Source organism: Heptranchias perlo, unplaced genomic scaffold (assembly GCF_035084215.1).
Source record: "Heptranchias perlo isolate sHepPer1 unplaced genomic scaffold, sHepPer1.hap1 HAP1_SCAFFOLD_143, whole genome shotgun sequence".
Taxonomy (NCBI): Eukaryota; Metazoa; Chordata; class Chondrichthyes; order Hexanchiformes; family Hexanchidae; genus Heptranchias; species Heptranchias perlo.
Genome location: NW_027138678.1, coordinates 811,182 through 832,156, shown reverse-complemented (window position 1 = coordinate 832,156; position 20,975 = coordinate 811,182). Strand labels below are relative to the sequence as shown.

The 20,975-nt window shown below is 43.1% G+C and overlaps 1 protein-coding gene across 1 annotated transcript in view; it reads right to left on the bottom strand.

Annotated features, from left to right (window-relative positions):
• Window positions 1–20,654, bottom strand: part of LOC137308904 (uncharacterized) — a 28,681-nt gene extending 8,027 nt beyond the window's left edge. The window contains exons 1-6 of the mRNA XM_067977347.1: window positions 20,515–20,654; window positions 18,326–18,361; window positions 10,890–11,204; window positions 9,142–9,186; window positions 4,165–4,257; window positions 3,463–3,490 (exon numbers count right to left, since the gene is read on the bottom strand). Of these exons, the coding sequence (XP_067833448.1) occupies window positions 3,463–3,490; window positions 4,165–4,257; window positions 9,142–9,186; window positions 10,890–11,204; window positions 18,326–18,361; window positions 20,515–20,545 (548 nt within the window). The 5' untranslated portion in view covers window positions 20,546–20,654. The remainder of the gene's footprint in view (window positions 1–3,462; window positions 3,491–4,164; window positions 4,258–9,141; window positions 9,187–10,889; window positions 11,205–18,325; window positions 18,362–20,514) is intronic.
• Between the last annotated feature and the right edge of the window lie 321 nt (window positions 20,655–20,975).

The following is a 20,975-nucleotide window of genomic DNA, read 5'->3' as shown; positions in this document are numbered from 1 at the left end:
CTGGGATAGAGAATTCCAAAGATTCATAACCCTCTGAGTGAAAAAATCCTCTTCATCTGAGTCCTAAATGTCCGACCCCTTGTCCTGAGACTATGCCCCCTAGTTCTAGAATCTCCAGCCAAGGGAAACAACCTCTCAGCATCTACCCTGTCAAACCCCATCATAATCTTATATGTTTCAATGAGATCACCTCTCATTATTCTAAACTCCAGAGTATCGGCCCATTCTACTCAACCTCTCCTTATAGGACAACCCTCTCATCCCAGGAATTAATCTAGTGAACCTTCGTTGCACCGCCTCTAAGGCAAATATATCTTTCCTTAGATAAGGAGACCCAAACTGTACACAATACTACAGGTGAGGTCTCATCAAAGACCTGTACAATAGTAAGACTTCCTTATTCTTGTATTCCAACCCCCTTGCAATAAAGGTTAACGTGCCATTTGCTTTCCTAATTGCCTGCTGTACCTGCATGCTAACTTTTTGTGTCCCTCTGAACACCAACATTTAATAGTTTCTCACCATTTAAAAATGTTTTGTTTTTCTATTCTTCCTACTAAAGTGAATAACCTCACATCTCCCCACGTTACACTCCAACTGCCACCATCTTGCCCACTCACTTAACCTGTCTGTATCCCTTTGCAGACTCTTAATGTCCTCCTCAGAGCTTACTTCCGCACCCAGCTTTGTATCATCACCAAACTTGGACACGTTACCCTCGGTGCCTTCATCGAAGTCATTAATATGGATTGTAAGCAGCTGAGGCCCAAGCACTGATCCTTGTGGTACCCCACTAAACGGAAGCGGCAGCTGCCGGCTGCCCTAGGTAAGAGAATGTTTTTGCACTCCATGTGGGCCAGGACGAGCAGGAGTTCTCCCGCCAGGCCTGAATGCCAGACTTCTACCCCAGCCGCGATCGCCAGCCTCCTGCCCCCTCCTGATTGCGGGCCTTCCTTCCAAGGTCCGATCTCCAGCCTCCCCCCTGCTAATTCCCCCCTCCCGGTTGTAGACCTCCCCTCCCCCTTATTGCCGGGTCGTCCCCAAGGGTGGCTGGCTGCGGCCTCCTGCTGCTAGTGTTCCCTCCGTCCGTCGGCCAGGTATTGCATTTGGCTAGCTGCCGGGATGGAGGCGGAGCTCCAAGAGATCGGCAGGACCTCCGCGCCTCCGGCTTTGCCATGTTCTTCTGCCGTTTTCGGCCTCACCAGCCGACCCGTAAATACCTGGGCCCATTTCCGCCGATTAGTCTCCTCTATACTTTGATATGGAAGGGAAATTAACATGATTTCTGCCTGCCTCGGCTGTGTGAGAAACTGGGAAGCGGACAGGGCAAACCATGAGCATTATTAATCCTGCAAAACTGGGCTACCAAAGATGAATTTGTTTGCTTCTACCTGGATGTATGATGATAGTCCCAATTTTAAACTAACCGGCCTGGCGGGAACCGGAATGGTTTGGATCGGGCGTCCGATGTACAGATCTGATTTTACTGTCCATTGGGTTTGAATGGAATGTAAAATCGGGAGGGGTGTAAAATGCGTTTCGCAGCCGAAACCACTCCGGTTAAAATCGGGGCTGATGTCACATGGCGTCTCCCAACATGACATAAGGAAGTCATGATGAATCTTTATAAAATGCTGGTTCGGCCACAACTGGAGTATTGTGTCCAGTTCTGGCACCGCACTTTAGGAAAGGTGTGAAGGCCTTAGAGAGGTTGCAGAAAATATTTACTAGAATGATTCCAGGGATGAAGGACTTTAGTTGTGTGGAGAGACTGGAGAAGCTGGGGTTGTTCCCCTTAGAGCAGATAAGGTTGAGAGGAGATTTGATAGAGGTGTTCAAAATCATGAAGGGTTTAAATAAAGTAAATAAAGATGAACTGTTCCCATTGGCGGAAGGGTCGCGAACCAAAGGACACAGATGTCAGGTGATCGGCAAAAGAACCATGGACGACGTGTGGAATTTTTTTTACGCAGTGAGTGTTTATGATCTGGAATGCGCTGCCTGAAAGTGTGGTGGAGGCAGATTCAATCTTGGCTTTCAAAATGGAATTGGATAAGTATTTGAATGGAAAAAAATTGTAGGGATACGGGAAAAGAGCGTGGGAATGGGGCTAACTTGATTGCTCTTACAAAGAGCCGAGACAGGCTCGATGAGCTGAATGGCCTCCCTCTGTGCTGTAACGATTCTATGATTCTATCTGAATTCAGAGGAAGCGAAAACCAATCAAGTGCTAAAGCTTATTCAGTCCGCTACTATTATGAGACCTCACCAGGTGCAGTATATCTACAACCAATTTTTTTTTTTTTTTTTTTATTCGTTCACGGGATGTGGGCGTCGCTGGCAAGGCCGGCATTTATTGCCCATCCCTAATTGCCCTTGAGAAGGTGGTGGTGAGCCGCCTTCTTGAACCGCTGCAGTCTTATTATGACTTTTCGTAGCGAGATTTTACAACTGAGTGGCTTGCTTGGCCATTTCAGAGGGCAATTAAGAATCAACCACATTGCTGTGGGTCTGGAGTCACATATAGGCCAGACCGGGTAAGGGCGGCAGGCTTCCTTCCCTAAAGGACATTAGTGAATCAGATGGGTTTTTACGACAATCCGGTAGTTTCATGGCCATCATTACTGATACTAGTATTTTAATTCCAGATTTTTATTTAAGCAATTGAATTTAATTAATTAATTGAACCCATACAAAGCTACGTTTTACAATTGCCTAGGTGGTCGAGTTTTCATTTTGATAGAAATGATAATTAATTAATTCTTCAAGGACCCTAATCTAAATCAGATTCTGCGACTGGCTCCTACCTAAAATTATTAAATAAGGGCCAATGGAGGGATGCGCTGTGTGTACACGTCCAAACACTCAGACAGTCCCGGATGTGATTAATTATTTATTTAACTCGATTGTTTGGGAACTGCGGGACGTTTGTGTGAACATTTTATTGAATTGTATTGAGTGGCCTAAGCCGAATTAGGAATAGGAGTAGACATTTCAGCCCCAGGAGCCTGTTCCACCATTCAATTAGATCATGGCCGATCTGTACCTCAACTCCATTTACTCGCCTTTGATCTAGATCCTTTGATATCCTGCTCTATCGGAAATCTATCACTCGAAGTCTTGAAAGCGCCAATCAACCAGCAACTTCCACAGCCTTTTGCGGGAGAGAGTCCCAGATTTCTACTACCCTTTGCGCGACAGAGTACATCCTGATTTGACTCCTGAATTGTCCCCACTTGTTCTGAACTCTCCCAGCAGAGGAAACAACTTCAGTGTAGAAGAAAATGGAACGATCACACATTTAAAATAAAAAAAAAATGAAAAGCAAAGGATCTATTAAAAGAAAAGAAAGCCAGCTAGTTTACATTCAGGCACCAACTAATCATGCATTACCATAAACTCCCTGATAACAAAAACGATTCCATAATTGCGAAATCTCTGTAAAACGCAACAGTTACTCACGCTTCATTTCTCCTCCTCCTGGACTTTGCTGTAAGTCAAAAAAAGTTGATTACAGTTTTCCTTTAGATCTAAAGTCAAAGTTAGTAAAATATTTTTCATTAACAGTGAAGCAACAATGTAGCTCTCCCACCCACTAACTAACAACATCCACGGTAGATATCGCCCCTTACATTAGGGGTAATTTTAACTTTGGAATTGGCGTAAAATGGGTGATGTCGAAATAGGCGCCCATTATACATCCCGCCCGATTTCATCTGTTTTGACTTCAATGGAAAATAAAAATCGGCAAATTCGATATCGCCCAAAGTTAAAATTCCACCCATTATGCGGAATTTTGAACTTCAGTGGGGCGTAAACCTGGCTGTGTGGGATCAGCCGCCCGGAATACACTTTGCTTTCCATTACCCGCGAGTTTTATGCCTCCGACCAGGTTGAAAGTTCCGCCCATTGTTCTAGAACGTCACTTGCGAAGTCACCAGGCGTAATATCAATAGCTGATGGCTGTTAATTTGATGAAAAATTGATTCTTAACAAATCTAACATGCATACATACTTACAACAGGGTGGGAAGGATCAGATTCTTCCAGTGGCTACCAGCTGAATAACCACTAAACGAGGTGAGAGAGTGGTATCTTCGAGAATGCTTCAGTTAACGACTTGGCCACATTTATTACTGACGCTTTTAGAGAGATCATTACTCACATTTTTTTCTGCAGATATGCCACACGATTGCCGTGATAATCAGAATCAATGTAACTCCGCCTGCAACAATCCCAGTCAATGTCCAAACGTTCTCTATTCCAAATAAATAAAGTTGATTATAGAGTTGCATCCTCGCACAGTCAGACAATAAAAGCAACTTTTGTCTCAGAGAAGCCAGCCCAGAAATTAAATTCCACTTTGTTGGGCCATGCCACTTATTGGGGAAACTGCACACTATGAGCCAGGGAACTCTCTTCCATTAATTGAATTGAACAGGAAATCGAATGGCCCATTTACCTGGTGTGCTGCTCCTCACCGATGTTCCTATATTCGCTACGCCCAGTCCACCCAGGAGTAGGAGCAGGAAAGACTTTGTTTGCAGTGATAACGATCAGCCATATGAGAGGCGAAGGATCCTAAAGCTTTTGAATTCAGCATCATCATCAACCACTTCCGGGTCGGGATCAATAAAATCCAGCCGTCAGTACGGATACAAACAGAGTAAAGCAACACTTAAATAACCTAACTACACAAGGCATTAATACAGTTAAGTGCCCCAAAAGGATATAGTATACTTGCTTTGAGTGTATGGGGTGCAACATTGCCATCTACTGGTGTTGTAACGTATGACACATAATGATCACGTGATAATAATCGCGAAATTCGGAGAATCAGAGAATCATAGTGCACAGAAGGAGACCATTCACCCATCATGCCTGTAGCTGGTCTTTGACGAGCAACCCAATGTGTCCGTGCATAATTTTCCTTGTCAAGTATACATCCTTTTCCCTTTTGAAATTTATAATTGAATCTGCTTCCATCCTCCTTTGAATAAAATAAACTCTCATCTTCAACCCCGAAATCTGTGTCCTCTGGCTACAGACCCTCCTTTCAATGGAAACAGTTTCTCCTTATTTACTCCATCAAAAACCTTTATAATTTCGAACGCCTATATTAAATCTCATTTTAACCTTCTCTGCTCTAAGGAGAACGACTCCAGCTTCTCCAGTCTCTCCACATAGCTGGAGTCCCTCATCCCTGGTAGCATTGTAGTAAATCTCCTCTGCACCCTCTCCAAGGCCGTCACATCCTTCTGAAAGTGTGGTGCACTGAACTGGACAAACTCCAAATTGTGTCTAAACTTTCATTGATAAAAAAATAGCATAACTTCCTTGCTTTTGTACTCTATGTCTCTATTTATGAAGTCCATGATGTCGTATACTTTGTAACAATCTTCTCAACTTATCCTGTCGCCTTCAAAGATGGCTAAGAATTGTTTGGGTCAGCACATTTAGCAATATAAATAAGGTAACTTTCAGTAATCCTCAGGCATTTGGTGCTGAGAATTCGCCTGGATTGGATAGAGTTCAAGGGAAACCCGAGGAATATCCTATCAATAAGTATATAGACCTATTGCTAACTTGTACTTTCAGTGAATATTAATGAAACCAATAAGCGGATTTGTCTCCGGCATCCGAATTTCTATAATTTGGACGAATCTACTCAGTTGATCTAAAATGTACATGAACTCGATTTACCTGCCTTTGATCATAGCCTGCACCGAACAAAAATCTACCAATCTCACTCTTAAAAATGTCAATGGACCTCGCATCTACAGTTTCTCGGGGAAAAATGATCCAGATTTCGAGTCTGCTTTTCATGAAAAAGTGCAAAGTGATTTGACTTCTGAATGGCGTAGCTCTAAGTTTCTTTGTATCTCTTAACAGAAACATAGAAACATAGAAAATAGGAGCAAGAGTAGGCCATTCGGCCCTTCGGGCCTGCTCCGCCATTCAAAATGATCATGGCTGATCGTCCAACTCAGTACCCTGTTCCCGCTTTTCCCCCATATCCCTTGATCCCTTTAGCATTAAGAAATATATCTATCTCCTTCTTGAATATATTTAATGACTTGGGCTGCACTGCCTTCTATGGTAGAGAATTCCACTGGTTCACCACCCTCTGAGTGAAGAAATTTCTCATCATCTTGTTTCTAAATGGCATACCCCGTATCCTGAGACTGTGACCCCTGATTCTGAACTGACAGCCATTGGGAGCAACCTTCCTGTATATAATCTGTCTAGTCCTGTTAGAATTTTATATGTTTCGATGAGATCACCTCTCATTCCTCTCAACTCGAGTGAAAACAGGCCTAGTCAACCCAATCTCTCCTCATACGTCAGACCTGCCATCCCAGGAATCCGTCTGGTAAACCTTCGTTGCACTCCCTCCATGGCAAGGACATCCTTCCTCAGATAAGGAGACGAAAACTGCACACAATACTCCAGATGTGGTCTCACCAAGGCCCTGTACAACTACAGTAAGACATCCCCGCTCCTGTACTCAAATCCTCTTGTAATGAAGGCCAACATACAAATTGCCTTCCTAACTGCTTGCTGCACCTGAATGCTAGCTTTCAGCGACTGGTATACAAGGACACCCAGGTCTCGTTGCACCTCCCCTTTTCCCAATCTATCAATATTCATATAACAATCAGTCTTTCTGTTTTTTCAACCAAAGTGGATAACCTCACATTTATCCACGTCATACTGCATCTGCGATGTTCTTGCCCACTCACCCAACTTGTCTAAATTACATTGGAGCCTCTTTGCATCCTCCTCACAGCTCACATTCCACCCCAGCTTTGTGTCATCTGCAAACTTGGAAATGTTACATTCAGTTCCCTCATCCAAATCATTGATATATATTGTGAATAGCTGGGGCCCAAGCACTGATCCCTGCGGTACCCCACTAGTCACTGTCTGCCACCCGGAAAAAGACCCGTTTATTCCTACTCTCTGTTTCCTGTCTGTCAAACAATTCTGACTCCATGCCAGTATATTCCCCCCAATCCCATGTGCTTTAATTTTGCACACTAACCTCTTGTGTGGGACCTCATCAAAAGCCTTCTGAAAATCCAAATACACCACATCCACTGGTTCTCTCCTACCTGTTCTACTGGTTGCATCCTCAAAAAACTCCAGTAGATTTGTTAAGCATGACCTCCCTTTTATAAACCCATGCTGGCTTTGTCCAATCCCGTTAATGCCTTCTAAGTGTTCTGTTATCACATCCTTTATAATAGACTCGACATTTTCCCCACTACTGATATTTGGCTAACTGGTCTGTAATTCCCTGTTTTTTCTCTCCCTCATTTTTTAAAGAGTGGGGTTACATTTGCCACCCTCTAATCTGTAGGAACTGTTCCAGAGTCTATAGAATTTTGGAAGATGACCACCAATGCATCCCCTATTTCCAGGGCCACTTCCTTTAGTATTCTGGGATGTAGATTATCAGGCCCTGGGGATTTGTCAGCCTTTAGCCCCATTAATTTCCCTAGCACTATTTTTTTTACTAATACTGATTTCCTTCAGTTCCTCCTTCTCACTAAACCGTTGGTTCCCTAATATTTCCTGGAGGTTATTTGTGTCCTCTTTTATGAAGACAGAACCAAAGTATGTGTTTAATTGTTCTGCCTTTTCTTTGTTCCCCATTATAATTTGCCCATTTCTGACTGTAAGCGACCTACATATTTTTTCACTAATCTTTTTCTCTTGACATATTTATAGAAGCTTTTACAGTCAGTTTTTATGTTCCCTGCTAGTTCACTCTCATACTCTACTTTTCCCCTCCTAATCAATCTCTTTGTTCTCCTTTGGTGAATTCTAAACAGCTCCCAATCCTCAGGCTTGCCGCTTTTTCTGGCAATTTTATATGTCTCCTCTTTGGATCTAATACTATCCCTAATTTATTTTGTAAGCCAAGGAATGAATAATTGTTGTAATTCCTGCACACGTCCTTTAAATATTATCCATTGCCTATCCACCGTCATCCCTTTTAGTAAAGTTCCCCAATCTATCCTCACCTCATACTTTCGTAGTTTCCTTTATTTAGATTCAGAACCCTAGTTTCGGATTCGAATACTTCACTTTCCATTTTAATGAGGAATTCTATCATGTTATGGTCGCTCTTCCCTAAAGGACCCCACACAACAAGATTGTTAATTAATCCTTTCTCATTGCACAATTCCCAGTCGCGAATCGCCTGTTCTCTATTTGGTTCCTCAACGTATTGATCTAGAAAACCATCACGTACACACTCCAGGAATTCCTCCCCCACAGTATTGTTGCTAATTTGGTTTGACCAATCTATATGTATATTAAAGTCGCCCATGATTATAGATGTACCCTTCTTGCATGCTTCTCTAATTTCCTGTTTAATGCTCTCCCCTACATCTCCACTACTGTTTGGGGGCCTATAAAAAACCCCGACTCACGTTTTCTACCCCTTGGTGTTTCTTAGCTCCACCCATACAGATTTCACATAGTGATTTTCCGAGCCAATATCCTTCCTTTCTATTGCATTGATTTCCTCCTTTACTAACAACGCTACCCCACCTCCTTTCCCTTTTTGTCTGTCCTTCCTAAAGATTGAATACTCCTGGATGTTCAGTTCCCATCCTTGGTCACCCTGCAGCCATGTCTCCTTAATCGCGACTATATCATACCCGTTACTATCTATCTGCACTGTTATTTCATCTACCTTGTTGCGAATGCTCCGCGCATTAAGACACAATGCCTTTAGACTTGTCTTTTTAAGATTGCTAGTCATCTTATTATTATTTTGCACTATGGACCTATTTGTTTCTCACCCTTGTTTTCTCTGCCTTCCACTATTGCTTCTTCCCTTTCTGTCTTTTGTTTCTATCCTTGTCTCTCTGCTCAGGTTCCCATCCCCCTGCCATTCTAGTTTAAACCTTCACCAACAATCATAGAATCCTAGAATCATACAGCGCAGAATCTAACGACATGGTGGGAAAACATGTCTTGACTCAAGATGGAAAACAAAACGAAGAGCATATGTAGCTGCTTGCCCTCTCTACACAAATCGCAACGATGCTTGATTTTATCGAGATATAATGAATTGAATGAAATTATTTTATGGCCCACATTGTTGTAGTTAGAATCCTTACTCTACCTTGTATTCTTGGAGGTTCAGGAGACGGCGTTTTCAACGTCTTGTCTGCAACAAAAAAAAAACGATGAGATTATAAATTGGTTATATTTTCAAAGCTCGGAATGTTGCATATCACCCATGAGAGTATCGCTCGAGGATTGATGGTGTTGGACAAATTATGCCTTCGGATCCTAACCTAAAATACAACACCCACATCCGGCCAATTTTCTGTTTTTGGCCCAATGCTTATGTCACAAACAACACTGAAAATGAATATCAATGTGTGTGTATATATATATATATATATACCTCCATTACCTTAACTGAGAAACATTTATCTCAACAGCACAAATTGCTAACCAGGCATATACACAAGACGTATGCAAGATGAATTGGGACACTAACCTAACTTTGGACGTTACGTGCCATATATAAACAAATCCCTCCCCCCCCCCCAATTTTATGTATTCAGCAGCCATAAGAGGCTGTTCAGATTAAATTTGCGGCCGAGGATAATACTTTGCTTTGTTCCAAGAAGGCAAAACGCTCTCTGATTACTGAATTCGGGATGTGTTCACGTGGTCAATACAACACCCACATCCGAGTTATATTTATGAGATTAGGAAGTCTAACCTGTCGTTTAACGTTAATATGTTTCTTCCAAATATTATTTAAGCTCTTCAGCATCAAGATCGATGGAGCACGGACAATGGGTGAATTTTCATTTCTTGCGCTGGGAGGCAAAACGGGCGGTGGAAATTTGACCGCACGTTTAAAGCCCCAAACGATTTTAACTTTGGTAAAAGTAAAAATTCACCACAAAGCCCATGAAGGTGCTGCAAAGTTTATCTGCACTAATGTGCTCAATTTGGATGTATTAGAGAGAGAGAGAGAGGGAGACAGATGGAGAGAGAGAGAGACCCAGAGGGAGAAACAGAGAGAAAGAGAGAGGAAGTGAAAGACAGAGACAGAGAGAGAAACAGTGTGTGTTTGAGAGAGAGTACAGATAGAGAAACAGAGGGAGAGAGAGAGAGACCCAGAGAGAGAAACAGTGAGAGGGACAGAGAGAGGAACAGTGTGTGTGTGTGTGTGTGTGAGAGAGAGAGAGAGAGAGACAGATAGAGAAACAGAGGGAGAGAGAGAGAGGCCCAGAGAGAGAAACAGTTAGAGAGAGAGAGAGAGACAGAGTGAGAGAGAGAGAGAGAGCGAGACAGAGAGAGAAACAGTGAGATAGACAGAGATAGAGCGACAATGAGAGAGATAGAGGGAGACGGACTTAGAGGATGAAGCAAAGTGCCAATTAAGGTTCAACAGAGTAAGAAGCAAGGCAAGGTGAATCAGCAAATGATAGGCAGATGGCACGGTTTGTATCATTAAACTTTTTACCTTCCATTTCTCCAAAATTCACCACTGTAAACAGTGGAAGTCGAGAGTAAACGGGGTTTCCTCCAAAGTTACGGTGGAGGAGTGGAAGGAGCCCCGAGGAAATTCAGCTCCCAAGTAACTTGAATAGAAAGGGTGGGAGGAGGCCCGATGAGTGTTGATGCCAACACGATGAAGAGATGGGTTAGGAGAAGAATTCAGCAGGCAATTATACATAGGATGGGACACTTGGACATTAGGTGAAACGAGAAAAGGCAGGTCGGACAGAAATAGTCTCGTCAGTATGAAGAAGACAAGAAGGCAAGCGATTTTCAAGTGAGTGAATGAGATCGAAACGCAAGCAAAGTTATTGATAAACTGTGGAATAGGCATCGTATGAATCTTACCGAGTACAATTATCTGCACTGGATCGCTGAGAGTTGATCTCTTCCATCGCCCTGACTTTTGGTTTCTATAGAAACACCGATAATTCCCTTGCTGTTTGATAGTGAGATTCTTGATGTCGAAGGTGGCCGTGTCCTCGCCGTCGGGAACGGTGATTTGTAGAATGTACATGTCCTCCCCATCTTGCTTCAGATAAAAGGTGCTGCCCAGGTGATAACCGGGGGATCTGCATTCAATCCGAGCCTCCTTTCCTTTCTCAAACACTCCATCATGTGACTCTAAGGCTATGGTGGGTGGTGGTAAATCGCGGACAGCATCTTTGAAACGAGGAGACAGAGTGAGTGGAATCTCTACGGTGATGGGGAAGTGACATCAAATACAAGCATCAAGACAGGGAGAGTTCAAGCATAGACAGCACTTCCTTCGGGGTAATTTTAACTTTGGGTGATGGTGTTAAAGGGGCGATATTGAATAAACCCCACTCAATTTCCCCTACTCTTTAATTCAATGGGAGGGAATATTGGCCGAGGTGGACATTTAATTTGTTATCATCCGCTTTACACCATCGCCCAAAGTTAGAATCACCCCCATTATATTTGTGTGCCCAAGTAAAATGTTTTTGAGTGCAGTTTTTAGACACATTGGGCTAATTTTAACTATTGGTTAAAACAGGCGTTAACACTTTTCCCGATTTTTCATTCTGTTGAAGTCGGTGCGATGAAAATGAGGTCAAGGTATAACCAGCGTTCGATCCAATAACGTCCATTTACATTATCGCCAAACGGTAAAATTATCCCTATTTTAACTGCATTGATAATCAGGAATAGCAATCGATTTAAAGTAAATAATCAGCACTCAGATCTCAGTGCGTTCAATAAAGGTTAATTAGCAAATGTGCCCAACTTGTCTCATCTGAGGAAATTTTCAACTTCACCACTTGGGTATTAAACCGCTGGACTGGATTACTTGTCCATTCTGGCACCCGCCCGATTTTCACCCCATGTGATATAAATTCATTTTGGGTGGGAGCACAGAATTGGCCCCGGTTTTGCAATCAGCCGAGTTTTCTTTTCTAATCTAATTTTATCTTTTCCAGATTAATTTAACTGGTTTAATTTAACCATTTAATTGATACCAATTTTGTTTAAACACTAGGGATGCGGACGACAGCCGAGCAGTCCGATTAGTTTGAGATCGCTCGAGGGAAGTGTTAGCACAGTTACGATGGGCGGAACGGCCTGTATCTGAGCTATATGCGTCCAAGGCTCTGTAGTTCTTACCTCAGTCTTATGGTTCTGTTAACAGTTTATTTGGACAAAAAGTTAATTGTCTGTCTTGCAGTTATAATTTGATTAACCCGCTACTGACAGAGTACAGGTATTATGCGTGGCAAAGTCATAAAATCATTGTGATTTATTTCTGCACTACTTCATTGAAGGAACGGTGACTTGTTAAAAATGTCTACTTTGTGCATAGCTGCACTATACTGATAGCAGCACAATAACTGTTCAGTATACTTGTCTTATTCCTGAATAAAATGCGACACGTGTCAAGCTCTAAATGGTACTCCTAAGCTCTAATTTGATAAATCTGACCTATATTTCATTTCACACTGCAACGTATGTTACACTTGACTGTTTAATGCTATAATTCCAATGTTTGTAGCAAGCTGGATTTAGACATCTTTCTAGCGAAACTAGGCTGTATCCTTTCCATGGCTCCAAAATCCTTCCTATACTTCCATGTCCAGGACTGTAATCTATACCCCAGCTGTAGTCTACACAGTGGTTGCTACAACCAAAGAAATTATAAATGAAACATAGTATGGCACAGCACAGAAGGAGGCCATTCAGCCCATCGTGCCTGCACCAGCTATTTGAAAGAGCTATCCAATGAGTCCCATTCCCCTGATCTTTCCCCATAGTCCTGCAAATGTTTTCTTTTCAAGTAGAGATCCAATTCCCTTCTGAAAGTTGCTATTGGGTCTGCTTCCTCCACGGTATCAGGCAGTGCATTCCAGATCATAACAATCCTCTGTGGAAAAAATGCTTCCTCATGTCGCCTCTGGTTCTTTTGCCAATCACCTGAAATCTGTTACCGACCCTTCTGCTACTGGAAACAGTTTATCCTTATTTACTCCTTCAAATCCGTCCATGATTTTGAACACCTCTATCAAATCTCCCCTTAACCTTCTCTGTTCGAGTGAGAACAGCCACTGCATCTCCAGTCTCTCCACATAACTGAAGTCCCTCATCCCTGGCACCATGCTGGTAAATCTCGTCTGCACCCTCTCTAAGGCCTTGACATCCTTCCTGGAATTGAACACAATACTCCAGCAGAGGCCTAACGAGTGTTTTATAAAGGGTTTAGCATAACTTCCTTGCTTTTGTACTCTGTGCCTCTATTAATAAAGCCCAGGATCCCATATGCTTTTTAAACAGCCTTCTCAACTTGCCCTGCCACCTTTAAAGATTTGTGTACACACACCCTTTGGACTCAATGTTTCTGTACACCATTTAAAATTGTACCATTTATTTTATATTGCTTCGCCTCGTTCTTCCTAGCAAAATGTATTACTTCACACGTCTCTGCCTTAAATTTCATTTGTCACGTATCTGCCCAGTTCACCAGTCTGCCTATGTCCACCTGAATTCCGTTACTATCCTTCACAATGTTTGCTATATTTCCGAGTTTCGTGTCATCTCCAAACTTTGAAATGATACCCTCTATACCCAAGTCCATGTCATTAATATATATCAAAAAGAGCAATGGTACTAACATTGACCCCGGGGGAACACCCACTGTATACTTCCCTCCAGTCTGAAAAACAACCATTCACCATGACTCTCTGCTTTCTGTCCCGAGCCAATTTTGTATCCACGCTGCCACTCTCCCTTTAATCGCACGGGCTTTAATTTTGCTAACAAGTCTTTGGTACTTTATCAAATGCCTTTGGAAAGTCCATAGACACAACATCTACCGCACTCCCCTCATCAACCATCTCCGTTACCTCATCAAAGAACTCAATCAAGTTAGTCAAACACAATTTTCCTTTAACAAATCCGTGCTGATTTTCATTTATTCGTCCATACATTTCCAAGTGCAAATAAATTTTGTCCCGCATTTTGTCTCAAAGTTTCCCCACGACTGACGTTAGTCTGACCGGCCTGTAAGTGCTGGGTTTATCCTTCTCCCCTTTTGTAGAAAAGTGGGGTGTAACATTTGCAATCCTCCAGTCCTCCGGCACCGTCCCCATAATCTAAGGAGGATTGGAAGATTGTGGTCAGAGCCTCCGCAATTTCTATACTTATTTCCCTCAGTAACCGAGGATGTATCCCATCTGGAACGGGTGGCTTTTCTACTTTGAGTACTGCCAATCTTTTAAGTAACTCCTCTTTATCTATGTTTATCCTTTCCAATATCGCTACTACCTCCTCCTTTACTACTACAATGGCAGCATCCTGTTTTCTAATGAAGACGGATGCGAAGTATTCATTTAGTACCTCAGCCATGTCCTCTGCCTCCACAAGACGATGTCCTTTTTGTCCCTAAACAGTCCCACCCTTCCTTTGACGAACCTTTTGCTATTTATATGTTTATAAAGAGCTTTTAGGTTCCCTTTTATGTTAGCCTCTAATCTATTCTCATTCTCTCTTGTTGCCCCTCTTATTCCCTTTTTTAGACCTCCTCTGTACTTTCTGTATTCAGCCTGGTTCTCTACTGTATTATGAACCTTACATTTGTCACAAGCATTCTTGTTCTGTTTCATTTTAATCTCTATATCTTTAGTCATCCAGGGAGATCGAGCTCTGGATGCCATTCATTTCCCCCTCGTAACGATGTGTCTACTCTGTACCGGAACCATCCCCTCCTTGAATTCCTCCCATTGTTCAATTACTGATCGAGAAAGTTCGCTTTTATTCATTTCGGGAATCCCCCCCCCCCCCCCCCTCTTCGCCCTTCAGACTCTTAATATCCCAGTCAATATTGGGATAATTGAAGTCCCCCATTTACACTATTCTATAGTCATAGAGTCATAGAGTTATACAGCACGGATAGAGGCCCTTCGGCCCATCGTGTCCGCGCCGGCCATCAGCCCTGTCTACTCTAATCCCATATTCCAGCATTTGGTCCGTAGCCTTGTATGCTATGGCATTTCAAGTGCTCATCCAAATGCTTCTTGAATGTTGTGAGGGTTCCTGCCTCCACAACCCTTTCAGACAGTGAGTTCCAGACTCCAACCACCCTCTGGGTGAAAAAGTTCTTTCTCAAATCCCCTCTAAACCTCCCGCCTTTTACCTTGAATCTATGTCCCCTTGTTATAGAACCCTCAACGAAGGGAAAAAGCTCCTTAGTATCCATCCTATCTGTGCCCCTCATAATTTTGTACACCTCAATCATGTCCCCCCTCAGCCTCCTCTGCTCCAAGGAAAACAAACCCAATCTTCCCAGTCTCTCTTCATAGCTGAAGCGCTCCAGCCCTGGTAACATCCTGGTGAATCTCCTCTGCACCCTCTCCAAAGCGATCACATCCTTCCTGTAGTGTGGCGACCAGAACTGCACACAGTACTCCAGCTGTGGCCTAACCAGTGTTTTATACAGCTCCATCATAACCTCCTTGCTCTTATATTCTATGCATCGGCTAATAAAGGCAAGTATCCCATATGCCTTCTTTACCACCTTATCTACCTGTTCCGCCGCCTTCAGGGATCTGTGAACTTGCACACCAAGATCCCTCTGACCCTCTGTCTTGCCTAGGGTCCTCCCATTCATTGTGTATTCCCTTGCCTTGTTAGTCCCTCCAAAGTGCATCACCTCGCACTTTTCCGGGTTAAATTCCATTTGCCACTGTTCCGCCCATCTGACCAACCCATCTATATCGTCCTGCAGACTGAGGCTATCCTCCTCGCTATTTACCACCCTACCAATCTTTGTATCATCAGCGAACTTACTGATCATACCTTTTACATTCATATCCAAGTCATTAATGTAGACCACAAACAGCAAGGGACCCAGCACCGATCCCTGTGGTACCCCACTGGCCACAGGCTTCCAGTCACAAAAACAACCTTCGGCCATCACCCTCTGCCTTCTGCCACTAAGCCAGTTTTGTATCCAAAGTGCCAAGGCACCCTGGATTCCATGGGCTCGTACCTTCTTGACCAGTCTCCTGTGGGGGACTTTATCGAAGGCCTTACTGAAATCCATGTATACCACATCCACTGCGTTACCCTCATCCACACGCCTAGTCACCCCCTCAAAAAATTCAATCAAATTAGTCAGACATGATCTTCCCTTGACAAAGCCATGTATCTTTCTGTAATTTGCCTGAAAATTTGCTCCTCTATCTCCTTCCCACCATTTGGTGGTCTATAGAATGCACCCAGTAACATAATAGCTCCTTTATTGTTCTTTAACCATCACCATATAGATTCTGTCTTTGACCCGTCAACTACATCATCCCTCTTCAGTACCTACAGCTTCTTTGATCAATACTGCCCACCTCTTCCATTCTTTCCATCCCTATCGTTCTTCTATAGTTTTCTATTCTGTTATCAAATCAATCACGTTTCATTGGATATTTGTCCGACTTGGTTCTGTATTCTTATTAACTTTAATGCAGTGAATTGTGAAGTGATGCATTTTGGAAGGAAGAATGAGGAGAGACAATAACTGCAGGGAGTAGTTCAGGCGAATAGCTTACTTTCTGACTAAATGTGCGGGTCAAATTGTGAAAGTTCCTCTATTTTTCTTGCATCAGTGGTAACTGTCCAGCAGGAACATGCTCAGAGTCCTGGTGTCGAAATGTATTGCAGAATTTAGATGAAGCATAGCGCATGTGCAGGAGAAGCTCACTTTTTGGCACATAAAAACATAGAAATATAGAAAATAGCAGCAGGAGTAGGCCATTCGGCCCTTCGTGCCTGCTCCAACATTCAATTTGATCATGGCTGATCCTCTATCTCAATACCATATTCCCGCTCTCTCCCCATACCCCTTGATGCCTTTTGTGTCTAGAAATCTATCCAGCTCCTTCTTAAATGTATTCAGTGACTTGGCCTCGACAGCCTTCTGTGGTAGAGAATTCCAGAGGTTCACCACCCTCTGAGTGAAGAAATTTCTCCTCATCTCAGTCCTAAGTGTCCTACCCCCGTATCCTGAGACTGTGACCCCTCGTTCTGGACCCCCCAGCCAGAGACCAGTCACGATTGTAAATGTTTTGTCGATTTGTTTTCAAACCACACAGGAGGGCGGAGACAGACTGGTGGAATGGGCAGACACATGGCAGGTGAAATTTAACACAGAGAAGTGTGAAGTGATGCATTTTGGTAGGAAGAATGAGCAGAGGCAATATAAACTAAATAGTACAATTTTAACTGGATTGCGGGAACAGGGAGACCTGGACGTGTATGTACACAAATCTTTGAAGGTGGCTGGACAAGTTGAGAAGGCTGTTAAAAAAGCATATTGGATCGTGGACTTTATTAATAGAGGCACAGAGTACAAAAGCAAGGAAGTTATGCTGAACCTTCATAAAACACTGGTTAGGCCTCAGCTGGAGAATGGTGTTCAATTCTGGGCACCGCACTTTAGGAAGGATGTCAAGGCCTTAGAGAGGGTGCAGAGAAGATTTACTAAAATGTTGCCAGGGATGAAGAACTCCAGTTATGTGTAGAGACTGGAGAAGCTGGGATTGTTCTCCTTAGAGCAGAGAAGGTTAAGGGGAGATTTGATGGAGGTTTTCAAAGTCATTAAGGGTTTTGATGGAGTAAGTAAGGTGAAACTGCTTCCATTGGCAGGAGGGTCGGTAACCAGAGGACACAGATTTAAGGTAATTGGCAAAAGAGCCAGAGGGGGAGATGAGGAGAAGGTTTTTATGCAGAGTTATTATGATCTGGAATGTGCTGCTTGAAAGGGCGGTGGAAGCAGATTCAATAATAACTTTCAAAAGGGAATTCGATAAATACTTGAAGGGGAGAACATGTTAGCCCTATGGGGAAAGAGCAGGGGAGTGGGACCAATTGGATACCTGTTTCAAAGCGGCACGATGTGCCGATGGGACTCCTTCTGCACTGTAAGATTCTACGATTCTATGACAACGATCTATAAATGTGTCATTTCACTAATCCACCGTGTCTCATTACGTAATCATCACGTGCTATTTGTTGAGCGACCACCCTTGGAAAATTCAGTCAACTCGTTGGCCTTTCTACATTGCAGAGTTAGAATAACAGAACACAAGTGACCCCAAATGGCGACTGAGGCTCGTGGGCACAATGTCATAGGAAGCAAATGGTTAGACAATGAAATTGGCTTTTAAAGTAGACGGATTATTTAAAAAAAATATTACACGCCGTTAAAGTTTTCCACTGACACTATTCCGCCACGTTTCCTTTAAATATGGAAACAAATCAGACTGTTGAAAGCAGGCACTGACCTGAGCTGGGGACATCCTGTGCTTGTGAGAAGTAACCTAGAAGGAAAGAGAATATGTTTTATATCATGCAGCCAATCTATATGACTAGAGCTATTTCGCACTGGAGTGCAGGCACCATCGCTAATAAGCCTGCAGCGGATAAAGGAGAAGGCCCCCAGCCTCGTTATTAGGGCAATAAGAACAGGCAATGAACGGGGCCTTGTTAGCAACGCTCACACGCGAGAACAAAATTAACACAAAGGATACTGACTGGTTGACAGAGGCGAACGAGACTCATGACACCAGTAATTTTGAGTGGCGGATGAACTGACATTTGACACAACTGAGGAAAACATTAACTGAAGTATGCGTGCCTTAAGTCTTCCAGGCCCATGCGCTGTAATTCGCTCCTGGGCCCCTCCTTCTCCTCCAGTAAGACCCCTCTTAAAACCTATCTATTTAACCAAGTTTTCGGTCACCTGTCCTAATATCTCCTTATATGGCCATTTGGTCAACCCTCCTAATAGAAACAGAGGAACAGGAGTGGGGCATTCAGCCTCTCGAGTCTGTTCCGCTATCCAAATTAGATTATGACTAATCCGTATCTTAACTTCATCCACCCACCTTGGTTCCCTAGCCCTTAATACCCTTGTCTGACAAAAATCTATCAATATCAGTTTTCAAATTTTCAATTGGCCCCCAGCCTCCTCCCTGTGGAGAGAGTTCCAGAATTTCCACTCCCCTTTGTGTGAAGAAGTGCTTCCTGACATCACCCCTGATCGGCCTGGCTCTAATTTTATGGTTATGCTCCTTTTTTCTGCCTCCTTCATCGGGTTAGCATCTATGTTTTAATAAAAGTCCGAGAAGCGACCTGGGACGATTTCCTATATAAAGGGTGCTTTAAAAACGCAAGTTCTCCTTGTTAATGTTATGGATAGTGAGATATTCAGATGTTTAAATAATAATTCAGGTACCGTGCAGACGGGACAAATGGTCTCTACGTTTGACGCTTCTATGTTCCAGGGTAAACTGATAGTGATTACCGAATTGTGCTTTGTTTACCGTGTTCAAAAGGTTTTTTTTTCTGTAGCCGAATATAGGAATTTAATTATATCATGGAACAGGATGGAATGCTGTTAATTCAGTGTTGTCAGAAAAAGGCTTGGTCCATTTGAAAGCACCCAGTGCAGGTCAGCAACATTGTAGAGCTCATGCAAGCTGCTCCAATCTCTTAGTGAATGTAATAATAAATAGAAACGTTTCCAAAAATATTGCTGGATCGTCCAGCCCTACAACCCTCTGAGATCTCTGTGCGCCTCTAATTCTTGTCTCTTGAGCATTCATGATTTGAATCGCCCCACCATTATCAGCCTCCTAGGCCCTAAGCTCTGAAATTCCCTCCCTAAACTTCTCTGCCTCTCTCCTCCTTTCAGACGCTCCTTAAGGACTTTTGGTCACCTGTCCTAATACCTCCTTATGTGGCTTGGTGTCAATTTTTGTTTGATTACGCTCCTGTTGAAGCGCCTTGGGACGTTTTAAAGGCGACTTGTGAATGAAAATTGTTGTTGGGCTTAATCAGGATGCCTTGCTCCATAGAATGAATGGAAGGACTTGTATTTCTATAACGCCTTTAAAGACCTTAGGGCGTCGCACAGAGCTTTACAGGGAATGAAGTACATTTGAATTGTAGTCACTGTTGGAATGCAAGGAAGCTGAGCAGTCAAAATTGTGCACAGCAAGCTCCCACAAACTGCAATGAGATAATTACCAGATAACCGGTTTTAATGATGCTGGTTCAGGTATAAATATTGGCCAAGGCACCAGAGGGAACGCCTCTGCTCTTGGTCGAAACAGTGGCCTTTGGGTCTTTTAGGTCTATCTGAGAGGGCAGACGGGGCCTCGATTTAAAGTTTCAATCCGACATACGGCATCTCCGACAGTGCAGCACTACCTCAGTACTGATACTGGAGTCTCAGCCTAGCTTGTGTACCTCAAGTCTCTGGAGTGGGAGTTGAACTCATAACCTCTTTATGCAAAGGCGAGAGTGCTTACCCACTGAGCCACTGCTGACACCAAGTAACAAGGCTCAAACCCTTCGTTTCCGGTTTCCTGTTTGTTAGATTTGAATTTTAGTTAATAAATTCAAACCTCAATCAAAATTAACAGCAATATTTTATGTAACCGGGGAAAAAAAGCTGGACAGTACTCACCCACTGTAAGGAATACCAGGTTGATGAGCATGCTGAGATGACATTAGATATATTGTAAAGGCGGGGAATTCTGAGGAAACAGCGCTAAAGGGCTGTGACAGAAAACAACTGCATGCTTCCACTTCCATGCATTGCGAAAACCAACTAACGCAGCTGTTTCAGATGGTATGTCAGTTCAGTCACGTGATACGCAGTGTACAATTGACAACAAGGCTTTGAGCGAGGCTGCTCTTTTTTCAATCAGGAAAAGAAACCTGACGTGTGAACCAGATAGTAACTGGATTAGAAATATATTTCTGACTTGCATAGCCGTTCCGCTAGTTGCTACACCTGAAGCGTGCACACACTACCTATCCCAGTACTGAACTGTTTCTCGTACAAGAAACACAAAAAGTTAGCACGCAAGTACAGCAAGCAGTTAGGAAAGCAAATGCAATGTTGGCCTTTATTACAAGGGGGTT